This window comes from Acartia tonsa, chromosome 4 (genome assembly GCF_053477335.1).
Source record: "Acartia tonsa isolate MP-2025a chromosome 4, ASM5347733v1, whole genome shotgun sequence".
Classification (NCBI taxonomy): domain Eukaryota; kingdom Metazoa; phylum Arthropoda; class Copepoda; order Calanoida; family Acartiidae; genus Acartia; species Acartia tonsa.
Window position 1 is genome coordinate 28,260,362 of NC_137263.1, and position 22,222 is coordinate 28,282,583.

Below are 22,222 nucleotides of genomic sequence, written 5' to 3' on the forward strand. Positions count from 1 at the left end.
TTTGTGAAATACGTCAGTTACATATTTATCAAAGGGGTGGTAATATTGCTGTGTGTAAAACATTTGATGTTAGGAGGAGGGGGGGGGGGGGGATGTTTTGACAAATTTGCGTTAACAGTGTTCATAGGCTTTATCTTTGGACTGAGAGAATAGGTTATAAAAGATACCTAAAGTCATTCGTATATGATAAATTTTACCAAGTTTTAAGATTTTTTGGATAGTTCAGGAGCTGCAGGCCTCCAGGTGGTCACATTACACAGAATATCTAGTTCTTTTAACAATAACTTTGCACAATAACAGAAATATTTTCAAATGATCATATCTTGCAATAATATTTTAAGTAGAAGCGAAAATTTCAGGGTCGTTTAAAGTGTACGAGCAATTTAATTGTCATCTTAAGTTCTGATCAAACATATTATTTATCACAGTTGACAATCACAATAATTATTTTTGTAATGTAAAATAGTTTTGTAAAAAAATACTGTTTTAAAAAAAACAGAAAAATGCAAAAAAAACAAAAATATTATTCAATACTTAGATTTTGGCCCAAATGTGAATATATTTTTAAAAATGAAGGACTTCGAAGCATTTCTTTAACGACACGGCAGCCGCAGCCAAGACTCACAATAAACCCAAAAAAACTCACCCTCAGCCGTTTGTGTATTTGTAGATATAGTATATTCTTTACGGAAGCAGGATATAAAAAAGTTCAAAGATAAATAGACTAAACGACATACCTAACCATTAAACATCATGTTAAGTTTCAGAGTTAATTAAAAAAAAAAATGTTTTTCGTAGTCCTTCTTTAGATACATATTAAAGGGGGGAGGCGGATGTGCCACTTTTTGAAATGAAAATAAAACCTGCATGATCTCAGCCCATAAAAGAGTTTCAGCTCTAAAATTGCTTTTGTGGTGAAGAATATGGAACTGTGAAGAAACGGCGGCGGAACCGCCGTTTCTTGCCGATTTTTTTTTGCCTTTTCTCGCCAATATTTCAATAATCTGAGATACACTTTTTTTTTCATAAAAATTTCGCTTATATTTTCACTTGACACTTGTAAGATTTTACACTGAGATCATGCACGTTTTACTTTTGGTTTCAAAAAGTGGCACATCCGCCTCCCCCCTTTTAAATTGCGATTATCTGTTTGGTTGTCACTCAAAATTAATAAGAAGTAATTTTTTAAAACTCTTTACTCTTTAGTCCTGATAGAGAGAACATTAATTTGCCAACTAGAGTTAGTTAAGGTAATAATTGATTCATTCAAAAAGGTTTAACTCATTTTTTCTAAAACTAAGAAAGAAGCACGCAAAATAAAATTGCTAGTATCCTAGTCTTTTAATGTAAGTAACATATCCTTTTTGAAAATTGATTATCTCATAAAGAACTCCGTATACGTTTCCTCATATACTGAAGTGGATTTCTGTAAAGTCCCATTTATCTTCAAGTTTTTAATCAAAGTTAAATTTCAAATCGACTGTACAGATTATATTAAGATAATTAATAAATGAATATTCCTATTTAACCCTTAACGGTCGGGGGGAGGGGGGGGGGCCGGGGGGGCGTTGAACGCCCCCCCCCCTCCTCCGGTTTTTTCTATCTCATTTTCTGTGTGTGAAAGATAAAGAGCCCAAACTGCGTGATTTTTTAAGTATGGGTATGACACATAACTGAGAGTTGGAATTTTTTGAATATCTCCATCCTGGCGGGCACAGGATGCCAGCAAACATGGCAGGGTCATCCAGGTAAAAAGAAAAAATATTTTGTTGACTTAAACAAAGCATTTTATCTTACTAAAATACTAAAATATTCTCTAGTAGTACCTCTTAATATGAAATACAGATGTTCAAGTCAATTTCAGGTTCCAGGTATGATCCTTCAGGTCCTGATCCTCCAGGTCTCCAGAAATCTTTAAAAGGCTCCTGTGCAGGGTTTCGGATCCGGATCCGGATCCGCAAGGATCCGCATATTTTGAGTCCAAGGATCCGGATCCGGATCCGCAAAAAAAATGCGGATCCGGATCCGGATCCTTAGACTCCAAAAAATGCGGAAAAATGGAAAAATCTACCTAAATTTATAAAAAATCTCAGACATTCTCTTGATGAGAGCCAATCTTTAAGGTTTAGGTTCAGACTTGAAAATTAAAAGTATTTTTGACTTCGAACTAAAGAATAAAATTTTTTTGAAAAATTTGGTGATTTTATTTTTATTGTCAAAGATCCGGATCCGGATCCAGTAGGATCCGGATCCGGATCCGCACTGACCAAATTTTGAGGATCCGGATCCGGATAAAATCAATGCGGATCCGAAACCCTGCTCCTGTGGCCGCAATTTTTGACTTAAAGACTTCAAATTTTAAACTTAAGCTTTTCTTACATGTCTACATAACATATCAAAATTTCATTAAGATCCGCCGCCGTTTTCCCGCCAACCGCCGACTGCGGCGGCTGGCAGCTGCAAAATACAGCTGCAACCGCTAAAATTGATATTTTGATATTTCTAAAATATTTACATAAAGATAAACATTTTCTGCAAAAAAAAATTTTTCTAGCTTCAAAAATAAGAAAATTACAACCGTTTGAAATTTTTAAGTAAAAAAGACCTAAAACCAAGGTTGTTAAATAAAAGGGTGAAGGAAGCGAAAACTGACTTTGACTTACTTAAGGTCGGAAATTCATTATCATAAAGGGGACTTGCACAAAAAAATTTAGCCCTCTAGCTCTAATAGGAACTGATTAATGTGCGGCAAGGGGCCAGGCTGTTAAGGGTTAAGTTTGCAAGAAAGTTGAACATTTTATATTACAGCTACTGCGCTATAAATGCACTGTACATTCTAGTTTGGTTTTCTTCTTATTATTTAAGGATATTTAGTTGTGTTCCATTCCAAGGGATTTCAGAATATCCGTGTTTTCTGGATGGTCTGCAGCATGCTCCTGTCTAAACATTAGCTATTAATAACATCTTTTATTCAGGTTAAAGTTTACAGATTATCAAGTATGTCTTAAAACTCCCATTTTTCCATCTTTTAAATCTATTTAGAGTTTCATTTATCTTAAAGTATAACTGAGCCTAATTCCTTTGTGTTAAAGGTTTAGCTTTAAAAATTAAAATTGCACACTCCCAGGGATAAGGTATGGAAAACGTAGGAAAATATTATTTCAGGCCTATTTCAAGCCTAGGCCTAAATAACCAGTTATGGGATTGTGCATTAGTTCGTTATCAACAATAATGTAATAGCTAAATAAAGTTAAGAAGATAAAGTATAGAATAAAATTTAGGTAGCTAGCCTTCAGTAAAAATAGAACTTTTTATAAACCAGTATATTATTGGCTTTTGTTAAAATCACGTTATGATGTTTTTTTTTGTCTCCCAAAATTTTTGTTTTCTTTTACTCTAGTAAGGGAGGGGTTTTTAATGCAACCATCTCGTAGGTAATCAATGATTAAATGGTACTTAGAATTCGAATTTCGATGTGAAATTTTGCATGAATAATCCTTGGTAGGTCTATTTTCCCTAAATTGAACAAAAAGTTGGAAAAAATAACGGCTAACGACTGGCGGCTCAGCCGTTTTGCCATTTTTTGGATATCTTAATAACAAATTAGTCACGAAACCTATCTCCACGTAATACTTTTTATCGCTCAAAAACTTTATCAAACGGTTCTAGCCGGTAGCTGTTGGTACTAGAAATTTTAAAAATGGTTATTGCTATCATTTAACATGAATTAAACCAAAAATATGTTTTAAAAGTTCATTTTTACGTAATTAATGATGAATTTGCCCTAAAAATAGGCAAAAAACGGCTGCGCCGCCAGCCGTTACTTTTCCAACTTTTTGTTCGATTTAGGGAAAATAGACCTACCAAGGATTACTCATGAAAAATTTCAGATCGAAATTCGAATTCTAAGTGCCATTTAATCATTGATTACGAGATGATAATTTTGTATTTGGTGACTGGCGACTATTTGATACTGAGCGATTTTTACTTCTTTTCGCATTATAATGTTCACAAGTCTGAGGTACTTGAGGTCTTGGTGTTCTCTATAATTCACTTCCGAGAATCGAACCAGATTTTAAAAGATATTATGTATATATAATGATGATAATCTTTGCCTTCAAAAAGGCAGAGTTGAAAGAAAAAACTCAAGACGCTAATTTTAGCCTACCAATAAAGAATCCGAATACGCTATTAAAAAACGGATTCCAAAATTGATATAATATGAGCATATTTTGGAGAAATTGATAATGGTAGTTTTAAATACTTTTGAACAGCACTGATAATTTTTAAAAATGCCCCTTTCTTTTTCTACTAGCGGCTACGCCCCCTAGAGGCCTCTAGGGGCACTTGAGGAGGAGAGAGTCGAATTTAATAATTTAATTTCTTTTTTTATATTTTTTTTGGGGGGGGGGCGAAAATTTTTTTTTTTTTTGAGGGGGGGGTTGCACCTTCTCATTTTTAATTTTGGTTAATTAATTTGGGCGAAAATAATTTTTTTTTTTTGGTGGGGGGGGATTTTTCATTTGTTGGGGGGGTTGGGGGTGTCCCAACCCCCAAGAAAATAGTTATAAACCTTCCCAGGACCTATGAGAAGCTACCCTGTTAAGGAGAACCTGATCGGTTCAGCGGTTAGTGAGATCCTTCGGTACAAACACACAAACACACAGACATCCTGTTACTTTAGTATAGGGATAAGTAAATGTAAGCTCCAAACAGCTTAGTTTAGAAAGCAGTTAAAAGAATTTTTTGCTCGTCTGCTGGCAATAAGGTCCTCATCACTAGAGTAGAGCCAGGTAGTTGTCGGGAATAACAATCTATATTTATACATATTTGAATTACCTGTAAGTGTATAATGCTTTACCATTGAAGGCTTGCACAACCAAGCATCCGCCATTCTGATATCCGTCTCCCTTCATGTTTCCCCCAAGTCCATATTCCTAGATTAACAATAGGTTAAATTTTTCTACAGTTTTATGTTCAGTTAACGCAGGCTAACCAAAAGGCGTGGGTGCCTCAAAGATCTATTGATCTCATGGATCAAAAAAGGGAGGTAAGACAAAAGACACTCTCTAGAAACTACTTTCCAGAAGATAAATACCTGTATAAAATGCTAAATACGGAAATTCAAAGAAATGTAAGAAAACTAAAACCTTGCTGTGCAAGCAGAAATGCTGCTTATCAAAATAGAATAAAAGATGTCTATGAGATTACTATGAGCATTTCAGGTAAAGTACATAAATCAGGATCACATATCCGAGACAATAATGTATCAATCCTTATAACTAATGAGGATATTCTAAATAGAAGAGTAGAGCACTTTACTGAACTCCCGAATGTCCCAGTTCCAAAAGAAGAATCTGAGATCCTACCCTCTCTTGTCATTGACTGTTAAGTCTACTGGAAATGAAAGACACCATGTAAAGTTAAAAAAAAGCAATGCCACTGGCCTTGATAACAAACAAGCTGAGCTAGATAAAGAAGAAGGTTAATGAAAAGCTAAGACCTAACCTAATCAGGCTGGATATAGACCAAACAATTTCACTATTGATCATATAATCTGTCTAAGAATCATCATTGAGAAATCCAAGAAATGGAACTCTAAGCTTTTTTTAAACTTCATTGGCTAAAAAAGGATTTGATTCTTTAGACAGGAAATCTCTCTGGAAGATCTGACGACACTATGGCATTCCAGATAAGATTATCAATATTATTGAAGCTATCTATCATAAAGGAGGTGGAAATGTAATGCATAAAGGTAAACTATCAACCTTTTTTGAAATTGTAACACGTGTCAGATAAGGATGTCTTCTCTCTTCCTTCCTTTTCCTCCTTGCAATTGAATGGATCATGAAGAACTTTGAAAGCAATGATGGCATTCACTGGAAGTTATTTGGCAATTGCTTATCTTAAACCCAATATAAAAAAGGACATCCAATATTATTTTTTTATGATTAAGTTACAACACATTCCCTCGTAAGGGCGGGATTCTCCTTCGATTTTTCAGTGATCATCTAGAGAGTCCAGAGCATCATACACTTGTAATAGGATGCAATACCCTTACACCTAAGGGTATGAGGCTAAGTAACATCTAACAGACAACCAACCCTTTTATTGCACGACATTCGTCTGAGAAGTCCTGACAGTGCAGGGTAATGAGTTGCGCCTGTTCAAGGGCCAAAGCATTCCCCTTACTATAACTACTTATGTCGCACACCTGACATTGCAGCAGTAGGAACCATATTTAAAGTCTTTAGTAATGACGCCTTGTCTGGCCATGATTCTAACCTATCATCAAGGTCGCGGGTCGCGGGATTGAGTAGTGAAAGGAGAGGGGGGGGGGGGAGTTTGTACACTTACAGGAAATGAAAATTCAGTATCAAATTTTGTCCTGACATTTTGGGCTTGTTTTTATAGTTATCAACCTAATTCTTTTTGTAAACTCTCATATATGATTGGATCTACCTGTAAAATTTTGAAAATAGAATTTTGGGACCTTCCTTCTAGAGCCTAGTGGGGTAAAAGACCCCTCAAAACACTCAAATTTTAAGTACTGAACTTATTTTTAAAGATATCGAGCTAATTATTTCATTGGAAACTATTTTTACATAACTAAAATTTTGCCCCACTAGCCCATAGAAGGTCCCAAAATTAAATTTTCAAAGTTTTACAGGTAGATCCAATCATATATGAGAGTTTACAAAAAGAATTAGGTCGATAACTATAAAAACAAGCACAAAATACCAGGGCAAAATTTGATACTGAATTTTCATTACCTATAAGTATACAAACTCATCCCCTCCCCTTATATAATGATGTAGTTGTTACCTTAGCCTTATTACTGGCCAGTCTGGACTTCCTAGAAAATATTGCACTAAATATCTCTTTCATGGACATCCTTTGAAATCTGAGTTTGGCATACGCCTTTTTCTCTAAGTCCAGGAAAAGTTCTCCAGAAAAGAATTTGCCTTTTACAAATTCTTCCACTCCCAATGGCTCTAGACCTACAGCAACAAGCCTGAATTACAGAAATAAAATTTAGTTACTTTGACCAATTTTAGTGTGGTGGAGGCATTGGGAGGGGGGAGTTTTGACACATTTGCGTAAACAGTGAGTATAGGCTTTATCTTTGGACTGAGAGGATAGGTTATTAGGGATAAAATAATTCTTATATGATGGATTTTCCCAAGTTTAAAGATTTTTTGGATAGGCCTCCAAGTTCAGGAGCTGCGGGCCTCCAGGTCCTCTCTGTACAGGTAAAATTAATTTTTTTTTTTTTTGAAGAGTTAGAAGTCAACGTATGAAACAAAATATGCATATTTTTGAATGTTTTTCACATATTTGAAGAAAAAAAAGCATATTTTGTTTCATAGGTTGACTTCTAATTCTTCAAAAAAAAATTAAGTCCGGTAACGTCTTTTCAACCTAAAAAATCGATGAAAAACGGCTAGTCAAAACATAAATAATCATAATTAGTATAGGTTATAAAGAATATCCACAAAAATTTTAATAAGGATCAGACTATTCCTTCTATGTCAAAAATCATTTTTTTAAAAGACGAGAAATTTCGATTTTTTTCTCACAAAAATTTTCTTAAAAAATAAATTTTTTTTTTTTATAAAAAAACCTACCTATTCTATTCACTTTTTGCCTAATTCTCAAAAAGCCCATATTGAATTTTAGATTTTACCAAAGAAAACCTGAAAATTGATCTTAAAAATCGAATTTGAATTTTTTTTTCAACGTTACCAAAAAAAAAACCCTGCGCGAACTTTGGTCATTTTTGAAAAAATATTAACTCTACATTTAAGCTCTCAACAGATTTGGAAAGAGCGGGCAATTCTTAGTTTAAAAGGCTTTTAAGGATCAGTTCTAGGTCTTACCAATTTTTGTGTAGGTCGATCTACACACCTAGGTTAAAAATTTGAGACCAAAAAAGTACCCTCAAAATTCATCTCACAAAATTTTCATTTTTTACTTTTTTGTAGGCAATTTAATACCTAAGGAACACATTTGTTTTTATGTTTTTTTCTGTCATTTGAAAGGAACATGGAGATAAAGGTCATTTTATGAAGGTGGGTGAAAAATATTACCGGTTTATGCCCTGCTTGACCCTAAACAACTTTAATACTAATATACAGCTTCCTTGCCCTGTAAAAACTAACTCTAAAACGTTTGTAACTGTCATTATAGAAATGACTTATTATAAGATTCTAAAATTGCAGGGATAAGGGATGGGAAACGTAGGAAAATATTATTTCAGGCCTATTTCAAGCCTAGGCCTAATAAACCAGTTTTGGGATGACGCAGTGGTTCGTCCTAAACGCTATTAAAAAAGCTGTGTGTGTGTGTGTAGATAAAGTATAGAATCAAATTCAGGTAGCTAGTTTAAAGTAAAAAACATAACTTTTTATAAACCTATATATTAATGGCTTTTGTTAAAATGAAGTTTTTTCTCTCCCAAAATTTTTTATCTTTTACTTTGGTAATTTGAACTGTCAGAAAGCTATCATTGGGTTTCCCTCAGACAGATTTTAGTTTGTATTATTTGCATTTTTATTAATGAGTAAAAATTTTATTTGAAAATTTCATTGCTAATTAAAATTCAAAATAAATAAATAAATATGCACTTGGGTAACATTCTATCAAGTTCTTTGGATACTATAATGTAATGATATATCTGTACTGTGTTGTATTGTACAAAAATTAGGGTTAAGGTGTTGTATCAATTCCGTACTAAATTTTTAAAATTCAAAATACAACATCTAATTTATAAACTACCAAATGAAAATTCGTAGCTACCTTCTTTCCAAAAAAATAATCCCGTTATTTTTGTTTTTTCTATATGGCCCTTTTTTAATGTTTAACTCTAAGCAGATTTAATAATTAAACTAATGTGATCTAACACCATTAATATTTATTTTTTCGTAGCAGACGAAATCATTATTTTTTCTAGAATTGTCTGCTTCTAAAATTTCCACCATCTGTGATTTGGGCTTGTTTTGTATCAACCAATCACCAATTGGCGGCGCCAATTGGTGATTGGTTGATACAAAACAAGCCCAAATCACAGAACACTATTGGTTTAGAGCGGTAGCCAATATGAGCCGTCCGCCAGTAAGGTCATTAAATTAGGCAAATGGTAAAAGTTGCATGATCCCTTTCAAAACAAGGCCGAGACCTAATTTATGGCCAGGTTTCCTATTCCTTATCCCTGTAAAATTGTAAAGAGTTATTCTTCTATCTCTAGGTACCATAGCCAATACCATATACCCCCTGCCCTCCGTTTGATAAAGAGGGGAGGGGTGAAGTTTTAACACATTTGCATAATCAGTGAGTATAGTCTTGATCTTTGAACTGAGAGGATAGGTTATGAAAGAAAAAATCATTCTTATATGATGAATTTTCCAAGTTTTAAGAGTTTAGGGATAGGTATCTAGGTTCAGGAGCTACAGGCTTCCAGGTGGTCTCTGGACATGTAAATATAAAAATTAAATTTTTTAAAGAGATTTAAATATGTAAATAACATTTAAAAATAGGTATGCATATTTTGTTATATAAAATGACCTTTAACTCTTCAAAAAAAAAAATTTATTTTTGTTTTACTTCATTGTCTTGAGACCACCAAAAAATCTTAAAACTTGGGAAAATTTATCATATAAGAATGATTTTATCCCTAATAACCTATTCTCTCAGTTCAAAGATTAGTTCTAAACTGACTGTTTACTCAAATGTGTCAAAACTTCCTCCCTCTAAATCAGGGAGATTGCCATATCTAAAGGACAAACAGACTATTTTAGAGTAGCTTGGCCCAATTAATAAAGGAAATATGTAACTGAAGAGCATCTTTTTAATTACAGTTGAATTGTCCAACAAAAATTGCAGAGAGATCAATCGTTAAAATATCCAATTTGAATTCGAATTAATTTGAAATCCTTATACGAAAAAAAAGTTTCTTAACAGATTCGAATTCTAGATTGTTAAAAAAGCTTACATCTAACAAAAATAGTTTTCATAAGAAATTATGACTTTTTTAACTGAAAAAATGCATATTGATATAAATAATAGGAATATTGAAAATTTTTATCTGTCTTTCTAAAATAGCAGTTAAGATAATCACATCTCCCAACAATTAGGTTTTTGTCTTTTTAAGCATGACCAACAGACAGACGGATAAAATAAAGTATAGAGAAGACGTTCATATATAATAGGAATCTTAACTAAAAATTTCAGCTGTTTATCTTTAGTAGCAGCCGAGAAACACATTTCCCCCATAGCGTTACAGACGGACTGAATGACCGACAAAATGCACAAATAAATCTTTTATAAAAATTTCAGCGGTATATCTTCAAGAGCAGCCGATAAACACATTTCCCCCCATATTGTTATGGACAAAATGATGTACATGTTAACTGACATTTTAGGGGTGGGGTGCCCAATTTGGCTTTTTTTAGTAGCGAAGCTACTCTATAATTTGAAATGTCCGTCTGTCCGTCTTAGTTTGGGGGAAACATGATTTTCTCGGCTCCTATAAAAGATAAAAGGCTGAAATTTTTTGACAACATTCCCATTATAAAGGAGCACAATTGGCTATAAAACATCAATGGCGATAGGACCGCTTTTTAGCAGGTTTTAGGTTATTTTTGTATTTTTCACATTTTTCTCCATATCTTTGGTGTTTATGGTCCAATTTCCAAAATTTTTTTAGTTATAGAATCAAAATTAAATTTCTGTCGTTTCAAGAAAACCCTATTCTGGAAAAAACCTATGTTCAAGAAACTGATGACACAAATGACATAACAACAAACCGTTCAGGACAGGTTGACGATCCTATGATAGGAGATATGACCTCCCTCTGTGAAAGCCGAAAGGAAGCAGAGAGGGCGATGAAGAGACCTCTACTGGACACAAAACACTTTTTAAGGATTGGACAATGGAATGTAAGAACTATGTTCCAGCTTACAAAAACAGAACAAATTTGCAAGGAGATGGAGAAGTATAGAACCAACATATTAGGAGTCAGTGAATGTAGATGGACTGGACAGGGTAAAGTGAAACTTGATACTGGCGAAACAGTACTTTACTCAGGCGGAGAAAACCACCAACATGGAGTAGCTATTATCCTTAATAAAATAAGTGAAAAAGCACTTATTGAATGGGAACCAGTCAATAAGGCCAGATTCAACTCCAACCAAATTAAAATTACACTTTTCCAAGTGTATGCTCCTACTGAAATAGCAGAAGAAGAAGTCAAAAACGAGTTTTATGAAGCTCTTCAAGCTAAAATCAGCCAGGTACCTAAACAGGACATGCTAATAGTTGCTGGAGACTTCAATGCTAAAGTTGGTCAGAATAATGATGGTTATGAGAGTATAATGGGTCTACATGGCTGTGGAACTAGAAACGAAAATGGAGAAAAGCTTGTGGATTTCTGTCAAGAGAATAAACTAGTCATTGGTGGAACTATCTTTCCCCATAAAGATATTCATAAATTTACATGGATATCACCTGACAGAAGAACACAAAATCAGATTGATCACTTTTTAATAAACAAAAAATGGAGAAGTTCCCTACAGGACGTTAGATTTTACAGAGGAGCTGATGTGTTCACTGATCATCATCTACTAATAGCCACATTAAAGCTTAAGCTTAGGGCTGTCAAAAAGCTGACAACCAATGCGCCTAGAAAGTATGATGTACAGAAACTCAAAAATCCTGTTAAGCTGAATGAATTCCAATTAGAGCTCAGGAACAGATACCAGATCTTAGCTACCATCCATGATTATAATATCGAAGATAAATGGGAACATATAAAAGAGGTATACTGTACTACTGCTGAGAAAGTTCTAGGATTCAAGAAATCAAATAGAAAAGAATGGATCACTGACCCCACCTGGAAGAAAATTGAAGAAAGGAAAGAAGTTAAAAAGAAACTACTTACTCACAATTTAAGTAGTGAGGAAAAATTAGCTGCCAAAACTGAATACTCTAACAAAGACAAAGAAGTCAAAAGAGCTGCTAAGGAAGATAACAGAAACTTCCTAGAAGACAAGGCAAATGAAGCTCAAGAAGCAGCTAACAGAGGTGATTTAAACACTGTTTATAAAATTACAAAACAACTTTGCTCTAAAACAAAAATAAACAATGTTCCAGTGAAAGATAAAAATGGTATTCCTTTAACAACAGAAAGGGAACAGTCTGAGAGATGGAAAGAACATTTTAAGGAGGTGCTTAACCTTCCTGAACCTATAATCCCAGCTGATCCTGAACCTAATATCAATGAACTGGACATAAATACTGAACCACCTACTGAAGAAGAAGTAAGAAATGCGATTAAAGCTCTTAAAAATAATAAAGCTGCAGGCATTGATGCTATCAATGCAGAACTGCTTAAAGCAGACCTTGCTATATCTTCTAAAATATTAACTGCATATTTCAAAGAAATCTGGACCAAAGAAGAAATACCTGCAGATTGGACCAAAGGTATTATAATTAAACTACCTAAGAAAGGTGATCCTGGAGACTGCAATAACTGGCGAGGTATAACCTTACTCTCAATTCCAAGTAAAGTCTTATGCAGAATTATCCTGAAAAGAATGGATTCTGCAATAGATGAACACCTTAGGGAGGAAAAAGCAGGATTCCGAACAGGAAGAGGGTGTATTGACCAATTTTTCAGTCTGAGAATGATCATTGAACAAAGTTTAGAATGGAGAGTACCTGTATATATTAACTTCATTGATTTTTCCAAAGCCTTTGACAGCATACACAGAGAATCACTATGGAAAATAATCAGAAGTTATGGGGTACCTGACAAGCTTGTGAGACTTATCAAAACATTCTACGATAATTAAGTCTGCTGTATAGCCCTAGACAACAACTCACTGTCAGAAAATTTTAATATTAAAGGACGCCTGCAAGAAATAACACGCTTTAACTGCTGAAAGACTGCCACAAGAAGACCCAATACCCCAAATTATAAGCCTTCATCTTCAATAACAAAAAAGTTCTAGGCATTTCAAAATAGCATTTTATGTACAATGGAATTTTTGAAAGATTTCCAATGCTCATAAAAGAAAAAACAATTCTTTCAAAAATTCCATTGTACATAAAATGTCATTTTAAAATGCCTAGAACTTTTTTGTTATAGAAGCTGAAGGCTTCAAATTTGGGGTATTTGGTCTAATAGTGGCAGTCTTTCAGCAGTTAAAGCGTGGTATTTCTTGCAGGCTTCCTTTAATACCGGTGTTCGCCAAGGGTGCATTCTCTCTCCTATGCTATTCCTTTTAACTATTGACTGGGTTATGAGGAAAACTAATGAGGATGGCAATCGTGGAATTCCATGGAGAGAAGGTTTCTGCCTTGATGACCTAGATTTTGCAGATGATTTGGCCCTGTTAAGTAAACATCAAACAGATCTTCAAGAAAAAACTGACATTCTAATCAGAATTGCTAAAAAAGTTGGGCTCTCTGTGAATGTTAAGAAAACAGAAACTATGAACACTAGTCAAAATCCTGTTAACCCCTTATTTATTGAAGGAGAACAGGTGAAAAATACAAATAAATTTACATACCTGGGAAGTGTCTTGTGTGTAAAGGATGGTGCTCTAGCTGATATAAAATCAAGACTAGCCAAAGCTAGAAACGCTTACAGCAACCTCAACAACATCTGGAAATCAAACAAGTATTCCCTGGAACTAAAAATGAAAATTTACAATAGTAATGTGAAGTCTATATTACTCTATGGATCAGAGACATGGAGATATGTCCAGTTGGACTTCAACAAACTAAACGTCTTCCACACTAAAAATCTCCGTCGCATATGCAGAATATTCTGGCCAAATACTATTTCAAATAACGAGCTGTTTGTACTTACTAAAAGTATGAGCATAGAGGATGAAATTAAAATGAAAAGATGGAGATGGCTAGGGCATGTAATTAGAATGGGTTCTCTAAGATCTCCAAAGGTGGCTCTACACTGGAAACCCGAGAACGGGCGGAGAACCAGAGGCAGGCCCAAGAAGACCTGGAGGAAGACTATCCTGGAGGATCTGGAAGAACTGGAGATGGAGTGGGAGCAAATGGAGGAGAGAGCCCAGGACAGAACGGCTTGGAGGATGTTTGTGTCATCAGCCCTATGCTACAACCGTAGCGACGGGCATTAAGTAAGTAAGTTCAAGAAAACAACTATGACGGTCAGACTGCCTTTAAACAGGTTTTAGGCTATTTTGTATTTTTCACATTTTTCTCCATACCTTTGGTGTTTATGGCCCAATTTCTTAAGTTTTTCAATAAAAGATATCAAAATAAAATTTCCTGTCATTTCAAGAACACATCAATGGCGGTCAGACTGCCTTTTTGCAGGTTTTTGGCTATTTTAAATTTTTCACATTTTTCCTCGTGTCTTTGGTGTTTATGGTCCGTTTTATTTTTAAATTTTTGTAGTTAAAAATATCAAAATTAAATTTCTCGTTGTTCTGAGCATCCAGTATGTAATTTACTTTGACTGCCAGTCTGTTAGTCATAGTACTGAAATATAAATAAATATTAAGAAATTAACACTACTTCTTTCTTTCCCTAGGTTTGGGAGATTGGCAAAGTGTATACACAACACACACATATACATAATACAATACACATCTATCACACAGCGCACTACATATACATCTCTATTTTATCGTTTTCCCCCCTGTGCCTGCCTGTTGGTTGACCCCTGCCAATAGTTTGCTTCCCTTGGTGTGTGTGTGTTGTGCGTTAGTTGACCCCTGCCGTAGGCTGGGTCAGCCTTGGGTAGGTATTTAACTGACCCATGCCTTTCCATACACTCTGAGTCTTTACACACACATAAGTTTTATTAAATAACCAATATTACACACACACACACACACATATACACATTATTGTTTAATAGGGATTAGGACATAGAATATCATCACCATAGCAACACAAAAAATAAAACTAAATCAGCGATAGATAGATACTTTTGAAACGTTTTTTGGGTGTGTGTGCGTTTCTTTTTACTTAAACATAAAATGAGAGAGAGAGAGATTTATTGTGCGACAAGGAAAACACTAATAAAATGTAATATTTCAATTATCTAATTAAATTTAAATCATAAGTACTAATGCCGCGCTCAATTTCAAACAAACGTCAAACCTAAAAAATCTTCCAAATTTCAAAAAAGTGTTCTAATGGGGATATTTTATCCCCACTCAAAAAATCATTTTGGAACATTATAATCAGTTGGGTAAAAGTTTTTAAAGAATCAATATTACCAAATTTTTTATTTGCCCCACTGGTTATAATGTTTTAAAGTGATTTTAGTGGGGTAAAATTTTTTTAAGAACCCACCTCTGAACACAGAAGGACTCTTTTTTTTCATAAAATTTTAAAAATGTTACAAAATCCGCATGTTTTTAATGGACGCATGAACTTTCTGGTAACGATTATAGATGTATAGGAATCATCATGCAAAGATTGAAATTGATAGGAAGATTTTAAGTTTTTGACATGCCTATATTAATAAGGGTGGAGTTTGTACACTAGAGTGACCCAAATAAAGGTCTAAATTGCTTTTAACCCTTAATGGTTGAGGGGGAAAGGTCGTTAAACAACACCCTCTGTTTTATTCTATCTCATTTTCTGTGTGTGAATGATAAAGAGCCCATACTGCATGACTTTTAAAGTATGGGTATGACACATAACTAAGAGTTTGAATTTTTTGAATATCTCCATCCCGAAGTCAAAGGATGCCAGCAAGGATGCCAGCATCCAGGTAAAGAGCAAATATATTTTTTTGACTTAAACAAAGCATTTTATCTTAACAAAATACTAAAATATTCTCTAGTAATACATCCTTATATTAAATACAGGTGTTCAAGTCGATTTCTGGTTCCAGGTATAATCCTGCAGGTCCCGATTCTCCAGGTCTTCAAAAATCTTTAAAACGCTACTGTGGCCGCAAATTTTGACTTCAAATTTTAAACTAAAGCTTTTCTTACATGTCTACATAATGTATTAAAATTTTATAAAGATCCGCCATAGTTTTTCCCGCTGACCGCCGTATGCGGCGGCTGGCAGCTGCCAAGTACAGCTGAGGCCGCCATATTTTATATTTTGAAATTTATATTTTGGTATTTCTAAAATAAAATTTACATAAAGATAAACATTTTCTGCAAAAAAATATTTCTTCTAGCTAGAAAATTACAGCTGCTTGAAATTTTTAAGTAAAAAGGGACCTAAGAACAAAGGTTGTTAAATAAAAGGGGGAAAAAAGCGAAAATTGACTTTGACTTACTTAAAGGGCAAATATAGGTTGAATATGATATTAGCTTAAAGAAAAGGGTGCCATTCCATTGATTATAAAAAACTTAAAGATATTGACATATTCATTTGTATAAGTCTGTTTATAGCTTAAAACCTGGATTAATTTTGTCTGAGGAGTGAGAGGATAGGTTATTTGGGGGAAAAGTTTACTTTTGCGATGTATTTTTCTTAAATTTAAAAAAATTTGGATTTGGCCTCCAGGTTCAGGTGCTGCAGGCCTCCAGGTTGTCTCTGGACAGGTAAATATGAACAAACAAGGATGACAACATCCATAAGTAGCGAAGCACAAAAAATTGTGGATGTGAATACATAGAAGTAGATTTAAAGTGTATTTATTAAAATCAAGAATAGATTTATTGGAAAAAATAAACACAAAACCTTGTTTTATTTTGTATGAAAAAGACGGTTAAAGTAAATTACATACTAGATGCATATAACAATGGGAAAAAAATATTTTGAAACTGTTAATGCAAAAAAGTTTGAAAATTGGACCAAAAATACCAAAGATATGGGGAAATATGTCAAACATATAAAAATAGCCAAAACCCTGCTAAAAGGCAGTTTGGCTACCATTGTTTCTTTTCTTTAAACGCCAGAAATTTAATTTTAATATCTTTAACTGAAAAATTTTTGAAAATTGGACCATAAACACCAAAGATATAGGTAAAAATGTGAAAAATATAAAAATAGCCAAAAACCTGCAAAAAGGCAGTCTGACTGTCATTGTGTTTTTCTTCAAATGACAGGAAAGGGGGGGTAAAATGTGGTGACTCGTGCCACGACATACCAGCAATTTTATTTTGGGTGCTACTCCCTTAGTTTTAGAGATAATTGGATGAAATCTTTTGGGCTGGGTCACTAATTACCCCAACTATTGGTATTTTTTTTAAAAAACGGCGGCGGGACCGCCGCTCCCGCCGCCCGCCGCCGTTTTCCGCCGACACCAAAAAAAATTTTTTATTGCATTTGTCATTTTTTTCAAATTCTCGTTTATCAAGGCATATCTTAAATTCAGTGCTACTCCTGTGCTTTTAAAGATATTGAAACAAAATCTTTTTAGGTAGGTCAGTAAAAAAATATTTGAAAATACTTGAATAAAAAATGGCGGCGGGACCGCCGCTTCCGCCGCCCGTCGCCGTTTTCCGCCAACACCAAAAAAATTTTTTTATTGCATTTCTCGCCGAATTAGGCAATTTGGAATCATTTGAGACCATGTTATTTTTTTCAAAAATTTTCCCCTTACAAGCACCCCTGCAGGGGGACTTTTTTTCAAATTCTCGTTTATCAATGTATATTCTGAGCTACTCCTGTGCTTTTAAAGATATTCAAACAAAATCTCTTTAGGTTGGTAAGTAAAAAAATATTTGAATTAAAAAAACGGCGGCGGAGCCGCCGCTTCCGCCATCCGCCGCTGTTTTCTGCCGCCACAAATTTTTTTTTTTCATTTCTCGCCGAATTAGGCAATTTGGAATAATATGAGACCAAGTTATTTTTTTCAAAAATTTCCCCTTACAAGCAACCTTGCTCCCGCCATCCGCCGCCGCCGTTTTCCGCCACCGCCCCCAAAAACATTTGAAAAAATAACATGGTCTCATATGATTCAAAATTGCCTAATTCGGCGAGAAATGCAATAAAAATTTTTTTTTTGGTGGCGGCGAAAAACGGCGGCGGACGGCGGTGCTGCTGCCGTTTTTTTTTTAAAGATACCAAAACTTGGGGTAATAAGTGACACAATCAAAAAGATTTCATCCAATTATCTCTAAAACTAAGGGAGTAGCATACTGTATTTAAGATATACCTTCATAAACGAGAATTTGAAAGTCCCCCCGCAGGGTTGCTTGTAGGGGGAAAAATTTTTGAAAAAAAAAACATGGTCTCAAATGATTCCAAATGGCCTAATTCGGCGAGAAATGCAATAAAAAATTTTTGTTTGGTGGCGGCGGAAAACGGCGGCGGACGGCGGGAGCGGCGGTCCCGCCGCCATTTTTTATTCAAATATTTTCAAATATTTTTTTATTGACCTACCTAAAAAGATTTTTTTTCAATATCTTTAAAAGCACAGGAGTAGCACTGAATTTAAGATATACCTTGATAAACGAGAATTTGAAAAAAATGACTAAGTCCCCCCGCAGGGGTGCTTGTAAGGGGAAAATTTTTTGAAAAAAATAACATGGTCTCAAATGATTCCAAATTGCCTAAAAAAATTTTTTTTGGTGGCGGCGGAAAACGGCGGCGGGTGGCGGGAGCGGCGGTCCCGCCGCCGTTTTTTTTAAAAGATACCAATAGTTGGGGTAATTAGTGACCCAGCCCAAAAGATTTCATCCAATTATCTCTAAAACTAAGGGAGTAGCACCCAAAATAAAATTGCTGGTATGTCGTGGCACGAGTCACCACATTTTACCCCCCCCCCCCCCCCCTTTAATGTTGATATCTTAAACTGAAAAAATTTCGAAAATCGGACCATAAACACCAAAGATATGGGGAAAAATGTGAAAAATATGAAAATAGCCAAAAACCTGCAAAAAGGCAGTCTCACTGTTATTTTTGTTTCTTCAAATGACGGGAAATTTAATTTTGATATCTTTAACTGAAAAATTTTTGAAAATCGGACCATAAACACCAAAGATATGGGGAAAATTTGGAAAATATAAAAAATAGCCTAAAACCTGCTAAAAAGCAGTCTGACCGCCATTGATGTATAATAGTTAATTGTGCTCCTTAATGATGGAAATGTTGTCAAAAAATTTCAGCTCTTTTTCTTTTATAGGAGCCGAGAAAATCACGTTTCCCTCAATTCATTAATTACGGACGGACGGACATTGTGAATTATAGAGTAGCTTCGCTACTAAATTTTTTTTTTGAATAGTTAGAGTTCAACTTATAAATTAAAATATGCTTCTTTTATAATGTTGTTTGCATATTTGAAGATAAAAGCATATTTTGTTTTATAAGTTGAACTCTAACTATTCAAAAGAAAAATTTAGTAGCGAAGCTACTCTATAATTCACAATGTCCGTCAGAGACAACCCGGAGGCCTGCAGCACCTGAACCTGGAGGCCAAATCCAATTTTTTTTAAAATTTAAGAGAAATATATATCAAAAGTAAACTTTTCCTCCAAATAACCTATCCTCTCACTCCTAAGACAAAGCCTATGCACCCTGTTTACGCAAAAGTGTTATAACTTACCGAACTGTTGTAGGAATCATCATGCAAAGTTTGATATAGATACGAAATAAATTAACGAAAGAGCTCACCGCTAAGGACGTACGGACCCTAATTATAGCTTCGCTTTTAAAAAGGATCTGTCGTTAAGAACTTCACCCTAACGAGGATAATTAGAGCTAAATTGGTAGTCATTTAATGTTGAGAAACCAAAAAAATCATTTTATAAGTGTGTGATTTTGTAAAATTATAATGCATAAAGATTAATTAAAATAAACCTGATGTTTTTGTCCTTGAGCTGGCTGTGGATGTGTGAAATCTCTTTTGCAGCCAGCCTACAAAAAGGTCATCCAAATCTAAAAAACAATTCAGGGTAGGTACATAAAAATTGATAGGTATAAAAGTAAAAATTTTCAAAATTGAAAAAAAAATTCAATTCTATGAGGAGAACACCCAAAATCTCACAAAATCTAGATTTTTCTATGTAAATCTTACTAGATTTTGTGAGACAATGGACAGACATACAAATGGCGTGAAAGCAATATTTTTTTTTGAATTAGTAGAAGAAGTAAAAACTACAAGGCCTTTTTTGTTAAAGAAAAAGGTACAAAAAAATATACCACTTTAAAGTGACTAAAAAATTAGATTTGAAACCATCCTGAACCACATAATAACTTCGCAAAGAAATTAATGCCGACTAGAACAGGAAAAGCAGTACTGTTGCTTAATTGTTGAACAGCAATGAAGACAACTATCACGATTTATCAAAGTTAGAGAAAAATTTTTGTTAAGTGTAGCTAGGACAGAAAATGCCAAAAGCATTCGAATATTGCCAAATAACAACAGTAAAAAAAAAGTAACAAGCCCTTTTCACTCCACAGGGGGGAGCATAGGCCGCTGACAATTCGTCAGTGTTTCTGTAACAATGTGGCTTATGGATATGGGATAGAGTTGTCAGCCCTAAGCCCTATGATTGCGGTGTAAAGCGTCCATTTGCCATCAGACAACCAACCCTTTGATTGCACGACCTTTGTCTGAGAAGTCCTAACTGTGCATGGTAGTGAGTTGCGCCTGTTTTGAGCCAAGGCATTCCCCCTACTCTAACTAATTATGTCGCGCACCTGACATAGCAGCAGTAGGAACCATTTTTAACGTCTTTAGTTATGACGCGGTGTCGGACCGAGATTCGAACCTATCACCTTCCCGACGACGAGCGGATGCGCTACGTGTTGAGCCACGGTCGCGGGTGAATATTGCCAAATACTTTTATAATATACCTTCTAAGGAAAATGATAACACAGCTTTGTTCTCTCCAAAGCTCTTTAAACGTTATATCTTCGCCAGAATCAACATAACGCAAAACATAGTCTGAAATAGATTCTGGATCCATTTTATTATCTGAACAAACAAAATTATCAAAAAAATATACTAATATATTGTTTGCTTACCATCACATCTGTAAATAAAACTTGATAGGAAGAAAAATAAACTATCGGACAAATTTGAAATTCGACATAATAACAAATATTATAAGGTAATTATAAACAAAAATAACAGATGACCTTCAAATGTTTTTGTTTTAATTAACTATATTTTAATATTTAATTTTTAAAATTCCAGTGAACACATAATACTGATGGGAACCGATATGCTTGCAATATAATTTAACTTAAACAATATAATGAACTAGCCTAGTATGAGACATTACTTTCAATTTAACTAGTTAAAACCTACCCAGGACCCGTGATAAGCTAAATTGTTAAGGAGAATCATATCGGTTCAGCGTTTAGCAAGGTACACAGGGGCACATACAGAGAACAGACACCCTGTTACGTTTGTAAAAGAATTGCAGACTGGCCAGCCAATTTTGAAAATAAAAAACGTACATAACGTACACAAAAAAATACGTTACGTACATAAAAAAAGTAAAAAACGTACAAAAACGTACATTCCTAATAAAAATAAGTTAAATAATTTCCTAGTTACCTATTATCAATACATTTAAGTCTACTAGCAGCTACCTGTAAAGGAGAACCATAGCGAACTGACAGACATAAGATATCCTCTTACTCTATTTAAAAGAACTAGCGTCTACGCTCCTAAAGGCCTCTAGGGGCACTTGAGGAGGGGAGAGTTGAATTCAATAAAAAAACATGGATGACAACATACATAAGTAGGAAAGCTCAAAAGTTATTTATAGACACCTGGAAAAAAATTAACTTAAAATCAGTGAGCAATTAAAATTCATTTTTGGGGGGAGGAGGTAGTTTTTTTTCTAAAGTCAATTTCTCTTGGGAGGTTGGATAGTGACACTCTTCCCAAAAATAGTTATAAAACTTCCAAAAACCTATGAGAAGCTATCCTGTTAAGGAGAACCATATCGGTTCCGTGGTTAGCGAGATTCTTTGGTACAAACAAACAGACATCCTGTTATTATGTACAAAGTATATCCTATTATAAGGACCAGCGACTACGCCCTTAGAGGCCTCTAGAGGAACTTGATTAGGGGGGGGGGGGGAGTTGAATTAAAAACCCATTTTTTTTATTTAAAAATAAAAAGTAAAAAACAAGGATGACAACATCCTTAAGTAGCGAAGCTCAAAAGTTATGAATGGAAATCTGGGAACTATATAAACTATAGAGTAGTGTCGTAAAAAATAAGCATTTAACTTGTTTAAATAAATCACAAAACCTTTTAAAAATATATAATAACGTGAAAATCTAGAAATAAATTCA

General features: G+C 34.4%; 2 protein-coding genes across 10 annotated transcripts in view; both read right to left on the reverse strand.

The window, feature by feature from the left end:
* The window catches only part of mahj (LisH and WD40 domain-containing protein mahjong), a 52,646-nt gene extending 52,129 nt beyond the window's left edge, over nucleotides 1-517 (reverse strand). The window contains exon 1 of one of the 3 annotated variants that reach the window (XM_080159408.1): nucleotides 377-517. The gene's annotated coding sequence lies outside the window, so the exon portion shown is untranslated. Of the gene's footprint in view, nucleotides 1-167; nucleotides 301-376 lie in introns of those variants that run through there. The other 2 variants (XM_080159405.1, XM_080159404.1) reach the window with 2 other exon arrangements.
* Nucleotides 93-21,329, reverse strand: LOC145318076 (prostamide/prostaglandin F synthase-like). Of its 7 annotated transcripts, none has more exons than XR_013879219.1 (6): nucleotides 20,764-21,329; nucleotides 19,765-19,842; nucleotides 6,826-7,015; nucleotides 4,840-4,937; nucleotides 2,807-2,940; nucleotides 93-1,480 (listed from the first exon to the last, which is right to left on the reverse strand). XR_013879219.1 is itself a non-coding variant. In XM_080159419.1 (5 exons), the coding sequence occupies exons 3-5, from the start codon at nucleotides 6,892-6,894 to the stop codon at nucleotides 2,871-2,873; spliced, it is 237 nt and encodes a 78-aa protein (XP_080015545.1). In that variant the 5' UTR covers nucleotides 6,895-7,015; nucleotides 19,765-19,842; nucleotides 20,764-21,329; the 3' UTR covers nucleotides 2,031-2,870. The 7 variants fall into 7 exon arrangements, 1 of the variants encoding a protein (XP_080015545.1); XR_013879218.1 differs by having other exon boundaries at nucleotides 93-1,520; XR_013879217.1 differs by having other exon boundaries at nucleotides 2,795-2,940.
* Between the last annotated feature and the right edge of the window lie 893 nt (nucleotides 21,330-22,222).

What these genes read in the sequence shown, in the direction of transcription:
- LOC145318076 (XM_080159419.1), bottom strand. Translation starts at nt 6,894, where the DNA reads ATGTCCATGAAAGAGATATTTAGTGCAATATTTTCTAGGAAGTCCAGA. An exon ending in TGGCCAGTAATAAGGCTAAG is followed by an intron (nt 4,938 to 6,825) that starts GTAACAACTACA and finishes TTGTTAATCTAG; the next exon opens with GAATATGGACTTGGGGGAAA. An exon ending in AAAGCATTATACACTTACAG is followed by an intron (nt 2,941 to 4,839) that starts GTAATTCAAATA and finishes GCTAATGTTTAG; the next exon opens with ACAGGAGCATGCTGCAGACC.